At 45.9% G+C, this 6,930-nt stretch overlaps 1 protein-coding gene across 1 annotated transcript in view; it reads left to right on the top strand.

The window, feature by feature from the left end:
- The first annotated feature begins 477 nt into the window (after positions 1-477).
- The window catches only part of Nup133 (nucleoporin 133), a 46,267-nt gene continuing 39,814 nt past the window's right edge, over positions 478-6,930 (top strand). The window contains exons 1-3 of the mRNA XM_021220211.1: positions 478-739; positions 2,823-2,941; positions 5,235-5,338. Coding sequence (XP_021075870.1) covers positions 561-739; positions 2,823-2,941; positions 5,235-5,338 — 402 coding nt within the window. The 5' untranslated portion in view covers positions 478-560. The remainder of the gene's footprint in view (positions 740-2,822; positions 2,942-5,234; positions 5,339-6,930) is intronic.

The raw sequence follows: 6,930 nt of genomic DNA, 5'->3' as shown, positions 1-6,930 counted from the left end.
GTCATCTCCGCATCGCGGGCAGTAGGACAGGTCCATCAAAGTGCAAGCTGTGCCCGGAAACCAAAGAGCTGCGGCCCGAGGCAGAGCCCGGTCATCCGGGCGAAGGACAAGCCTGAACCGATCTGAATTAGGTCGGGAAAAGCTGTGAGCACGCCGCCGCCACCCAGAGTGCGACTTCTTCAGCTCCGCCCACGGGCGCCTCCTTCCCCAGCTCACGCTCGCCGCGGAGGGTCAGCTCCAGCCGGAGACCGGCGCTTCTAGCGAGCTCTCGATCCGGAGCCCTCGAGCCGCCTCGCGGAGGCAGGTCTCAGGAGCCTGCCCCGCCCCTCCCCGGGGCTGGAAGTGACGTCAGCACAGCGCTTCCAGTTCCGACCCCGCCCCGCGTCTCGGCGCCGATCTTTGACGTCGACGCCACGCCCCTTCCCCCCTCCCTACTCGCTGCGCGACCCGCCTTACATCATCTCTAGGCGCCTTCCCGCCCCTCTGGTGTTCAAGCTCCGGGCGCGCGAGGTTCTCGCTTTTCGCCCGCGAGTGCGGCTTCCTCCACGCTCTCTGCAAACATGTTTCCGGCCGTCTCCTCTCCGCGGACCCCAGGGCCGGGGAGCCGACGCGGTCCGCTCGTCGGGATCGGGCCCACGTCCACGCCTAGGGCGAGCAGGAGGGGTTTGTCTCTGGGGTCTGCGGTTAACTCGCCCGTGCTGTTCTCGCCCGTAGGCCGGCGCAGCTCGGTGAGCTCGAGGTGAGTGGGGTTCGGGGACCAGCGGGGTCCGCTCCACGGCGGGGAGGTGGGGCCTGGCAGTGGGGTGGGCTGACGCAAAGTTGGTCATTCTCGCGTATTATTGCCGCTGTTTAATGGTGGCCCTCGGTTTGCCCGTGCTCTGTTTAACTTTATTGGACTCACGGATTCACTCAGTTTCCGCGCTACAGAAAAGAGTGAAAGCACCATTTGAGCACTATTCAAGCAATGCTTGCAAGGTAGGAACATACTTCAGGTTACTGTAAAGATTAAAGCAAAAGTTAATTCTTTACTATGTTGACACAGGTCAGTGTCGGGCTGCTGTTTGTTTCAAGTTGTGGGTTTGACTCTTTGACGTTTGACACGAGTAACTCATTTGGTCTGGTGTAATCTTTTTGTGATATAGTGTAGAAATGCAGCCCAGAACTCAGTCCTGCCTACTTTGGGACAGCCCATGCTATGAACCCTAGGCTGACTTTGCTCAATCCGCTTTTCAGATTTTTATATTTCAAGCATGCAGTAGCTTGTCTGGCTACCACAATTTTTTTTAACAGTTCCACCTTTAAGTCAGGATTCTTACCATAGTCGCAGGATTCAGTATACAGATCTAAGTCATGGTAAGAGCCTACAAACCCTGGCAAAAATGTTTTCTCATTGCCTAGCAAATGCTATTACTACATACTGATTGGCAATTAAAGGACTTTGGGCCACAAAATGTGATGGTTGTGACGAGGTTACATAAAAACACTTTCTGGGAGAGAGAGAGAGAGAGAGAGAGAGAGAGAGAGAGAGAGATTGATTCACTAAAGATCACTAAAGATGCTGGTGTGCTGCCAAATCCACACGTCTAGTAGAATTGTTAACCCTCCTCAATGTAATTAACACGAAAATTCAGAATCTGGTTACCTTTGTTCTAGAAGAATTTCTTCTGTTCATCTCTCAAAAGTGAATTTCTGGAATGGAAAGGTGGCTCTGGGGGTAAGAACACTTGCTGCTTTTCGAAAGGAGCTGAGCTCTCTTTCCAGCACCCATGTTAGATGACTTATACCCATCTGTAAGTCCAGCTGCAAGGGCTCCAATGCTCTGGCCTCTAGGCACCTATTCTCAAGTGTGTGAACTCACACAATCAAATACACACACACATATACATATATGTATGTATATACATATATGATGGGTTAAAAAGATAGTAAGATATGTTCTGATACATCATTTGTGCTTAAAACAACCCAGTAAATTAATTTCAAAAGTACCTGACAAATATTGCCTTAAAATTATTTTAAAAGGTATTGCTGGACATGGTAGTACACAACTTGAAATCCCAGCACATGGAAAACTAAGGCAGGAGTACCCTGGGTCAGAGCTAGCCTTGGCCACACAGTTCCAAAGCAACCAGAGATACACAGTGATATTAAGTGATTTTTTTTTTTTTTTCTGCATGAAAACAGGAAATACCGAGTCTGACAGAGACTTATGGTTAAAATGTATGAACCTCCAAGTCTTGAGATAATTCAGAGTAACTGTGATGCTGAGAGCACATGTGGGACACTTGTTTTTGTTTGCTTGTTTTTTTGAGACAGGGTTCTGGAACTTACTGTGTAGACCAGGCTAACCTCAAACATCACAGAGATCTGCCTCCTCTCTGTGCCTGGCTTTGACTTTTATTGTTTGAGAAAAATCCTTCACAGTACTGGGCAGTGCCACCTATTGGCAAGTGGCCCTGTCATGTATAAGAAAGCAAGCTGAGCAAGCCAGTAAAGACCATTTGTCCATGGCCTCTGCTTCAGTCCCTGCCTTCAGGTTCCTGCCCTGGGTGATTTCCTGCCCTGACTTCCCTTGATGATGGGCAGTGACCTGGAAATATAAGATCAAATAAACTCTGTCCTCCTCAAGTTGCTTTTGCTCGTGGTCTTATATCACAGCAGTTTTGATAAATTCTATTGAAAAGTGCAGTCAGTTACATAGTGCACATCGCTGGTGTCTTTCACCAGTACACGTCATTAGAGATAGCTCGAGTAGGTTTGTAAAGGTGAGCATAATGGGAAATTTCAAGTTACAGGTAATCCTATGTGGTCTCTTTGTTTAGAGGAACGCCTACTCGAATATTCCCCCACCACTCCATATCAGAATCTGTGAACTACGATGTGAGAGTGTTTGGATCATCTCTCCCTGTTAAGATCATGGAAGCCCTGACAATGGCTGAGGGTAGGTGTCAGCTTTTCATTTGTTCCCATATTGGTCAATAACCAGGTCACATGCGATGACATTTTGGCTTGTCTTGTACAGAAGTAGGCAACTTGCTGAGTTCTCCCCATCCCTGAGACGTTGGTCTGTGAAGTTGAGTGAATCTTTATAAGATAGTCACATCAGTGATCAGTGATTTTTTTTTTTTTTTTAAAGATTTATTATTATACGTAATACACTGTAGCTGTCTTCAGACACAACAGAAGAGGGTGTCAGATCTCATTATGGATGGTTGTGAGCTGGGTTTGAACTCAGGACCTTTGGAAGAGCAGTCATTGCTCTTAACTGCTCAGCCATCTCTCCAGCCCTCACTAATGTTTTTTAACTTAAAGCTTTGATATTTGTGTGTGTCACTCACATCTGTTCAGTCACAGCATGTGGGGGGTCAGGTAGCTTTCAGATCATGAAGCTTGAGTAGCAGGCGCTTATCCACTGAGTAGCAGTGTTTGCTGTCCTTCAGCTTAGGCAGCCTGGCTGCCAGTCCCTGGGCTCTAGGGATGGCGGTGTTCACACTGCTACCCTCTGCCATGCATCCTCCTCTCTTCCTAGCTTCTCCCCCGTCATTCTCTTTTTGTCATCCTGAAATTGTTTTTCCCCGAGACAGGGTTTCTCTGTGTAGCCCTGGCTGTCCTGGAACTCACTTTGTAGACCAGGCTAGCCTCGATCTCAGAAATCCACCTGCCTCTGCCTCCCAAGTGCCGGGATTAAAGGTGTGCACCGCCACCGCCCGGCCATCCTGAAATTTTTAATTCATGCATGTTCATGTTTAAACAGTGCATAGCCTCCCCTCTAGGAGTTCAGGAGTGCATCCCGAGAAGTTGAGATCTACAAATAAAAGAGCAGTACAGACTTGAAGAACTTGTCGCCATTGTAGGTCTGACCACATCTGATGTTGGGTCAGACTGCTTGGGGTGGGGGCTGAACACTCCCAAGCAGGTGCTCCAGGTCAGCAGAAAGGTCTGCACAGTTTGGGCGCATTTCCACAGTTAGCATCTTCATTTCCAGTGCTGTGTGCTTGCACTGCTACCCTGTCTAAAAGCAAAGAGCCAAGTTCAAACAAGATTCTCAAAGCTGGGAACCACTGCTGCCTACACAGAGTGGTGTATTGACGTACTTGTTCCCTTAGTGAACAATGCTCCTGTGTTTCCTTATGATGGAATGAATGGTTTACCATGACTTTAAGGAGCTCTGTTTGAAAATTATATTCTTGTGTGCGTGTGTGTATGTGTGGTGTGTGTGTGCGCGCGCGTGCGCACACGTGCACTCTCAATGTAGCTGACTTCAGACGCACCAGTAGAGAGTGTCAGATCTCATTAAAGTGGTTGTGAGCCACCATGTGGTTGTTGGGATTTGAACTCAGGACCTTCAGAAGAGCATTCAGTGCCTTTACCCACTGAGCCATCTCGCCAGCCCATGAAAAATTTATTCTTTTGAAGGAATGTGATAATTTCTTCGATAATAGTAGTTAATAAGAGGGTTATTGTTTGGTTTATCAAATTATAAGCGATTCTTACAGAAGTTAAATCGTCTCTTTGGTTTTGGGGGCGGTAGGTCAGACTGATTTCAAACTCAAAGAGATCCATCTGTCTCTGCTTCCTCAGTGTTGGAATTAAAGTCGTGTGCCATTAAGCCTAAGATTCTTTATAATAGGGCAAGAGAGATGGCTCAGTGGTTAAGAACACTGACTGCCTTCCAAAGATCCTGAGTTCAATTCCCAGCATCCACATGGCAGCTCACAACCATCTGTAATGGGGATCCAATGCCTTCTTCTGGTGTGTCTGAAGACAGAGATAGTGTACTCATACACATAAAATAAATTAAAAAAATTTTTTTAAAGATTCTTTATAACAAAAATTAAACAGTATTAAACATATACCCAAACAGTTTTTGCCTTTGGATATGTTTCTAAAGGTAATTATCAGAACTAAATAAATCTCATTTTTGATAGATTAATCTTAAATATTTGGAAGTTATGTGACTTACATTTTTAAATTAATTTTATTTTAATAATATGGTAACCATGTGTATACACGAGCCTGTGGTGTCAGAAGGGTCAGTGGGTTCTTCTAGAGCTAAAGTTTTAGGTGGGTCTGTATCGCTGTGTGGTACTGGTAATCAGACCCAGGTCCTCTGCAGGAGCAGTAATGCAACTTCCTGTTTTGGTGACAAATGTGGTAAAAAGATATTGCTATAAGGAGATGAAACGACTTTTCATGTCTGGATGTGGGGTTAACTGCATGTCTTACCTCCTCAGCTGACGATCAGCTATCTGTCCACGTCGATGAAGGTGGGTGGGCCTGCCTAGTATGCATGGAGAAGCTCCTCATTTGGAAGATTGCTGTGTCGCCTGTCACTAAGGTAATGGCCCTTCAGATACCCTGTCAGGAAAAGGGGTCCCAGCTGGTTCTTTATTTGTACCTTTATTCTTTAAAGTTCACTAAGGAGGCCAGTCAGTCCGTGAAAGCATTAAGAATTCAGGATATGGAGGCTAGTGAGATGGCTCAGCGGTGAAGAGCTCTTCTAGAAGGTCTGAGTTCAATTCCCAACAGCTGCATGGTGGCTCACCATCTATAAGGGGACCTGATGCCCTCTTCTGGCATGTGGATGTATATGTAGCAGAGCACTCATACAGAGAGAGATAGAGAGACAGAGGGAACGAGAATAAGTTAAAGAAAACCACCAGATTTTTAAATAAAAAAAGAGAATTCAGGATAATGAAATATTGAATATACATGTTAGTTGGAAAAAAACCTCTTTTAATACTTTACTTTTATTGATGTCTTTAGTGTTTTCCTTCTCTAAAGACCCACTGCAGCCAAAATAAATAAACATGAGCTTGAGCTACTACTGATTGAGCTCTGGATCATGTGCTGTTGTAGAAAATTTTCCCAGTCCAGGGTTTCTTCCCCCGCCTTTAACCATTTAGTTCCTGATAAAAGACACACGACCTTTATATTTACAATGAGCCTCAATCAGCACTAGAGCTGGGCGGATATCTACCCTCTGGTATTAAAAATCCATTTCCTGTCGGTAACCCCAAATTGTAGCTTACTATGTTTCATCTGTCCTGCTCTCCACTTGGCCAGCCCTTGGGGCCCCATTTTCATAAACTCACCTAAGCCGTGGTGGCTTCTCCTCTAAGGTATCCCTTGGAACTGTGTTCTCTTGAGGCTGCAAGCTGCCTGAGCTTGCTTGCTGTTATCTTCCTTGCAGTTGAGGTTTTTCTGAAGGACCAGCTCAATCTAAACACCACACCTTGTACCTGAGTGCTTTCTACATTTTAGTGAAAGTCTGGTGGGGGGTTAGGAATCTGCACAATGTTTGAGAGAGTACTTTCAACCTTGGAAATGCCATGTGCGAGAAAGACAGGCAGAGTGCACGTGGGCACATGCGTGTACATGTATGTGTGTGCATATTCTCACATACTGAGAATGCAGGTTCCTGTCCTGTAAGTTACTCTGACAGTCCACCTCTTTCCTGGGGTAATCACCCTCCTTGCTTCTACAGACCCTGGGAAGGGGTTATAGAGATGGCTCGGTGGTTTAATGTACTCGATGTTCTTGCAGAAGTCCCCAGCTCAGTTCTCAGCAGCTACATGGTGCCTCACAAATATTTACAGCTCTCATTCCAAAGGGATCCAATGCCCTCTTCTGGCATTGGCACAGGCACCAGCACCAGGCATACCTGTAGTGCACATACATGCATGTAGGCAAAATACTCTTACGTATAAAATTAGTAAATTGTTTTTTTTTTTTGTAATTTTTTAAAAATTGAAAGAAAAGCAGCGCAGTGGGGTAGTGCATGCCTTTAGACTCCTGAGGAAGAGACAGGTCAGCTGAGTTTTTATGGGTTCAAGGTCAGTTTAGTCTACATAGTAAATTTCAAAACAACCAGGGAAAGAAAGAGTAAAAGGGGAAAGGGAAGGTAGGGAGAGAAAGAGAGAGAGAGAG

This window comes from Mus pahari, chromosome 20 (genome assembly GCF_900095145.1).
Source record: "Mus pahari chromosome 20, PAHARI_EIJ_v1.1, whole genome shotgun sequence".
NCBI lineage: Eukaryota > Metazoa > Chordata > Mammalia > Rodentia > Muridae > Mus > Mus pahari.
Note: the sequence above shows the minus strand (reverse complement) of the source record. Positions and strands in the feature narration are given on the sequence as shown.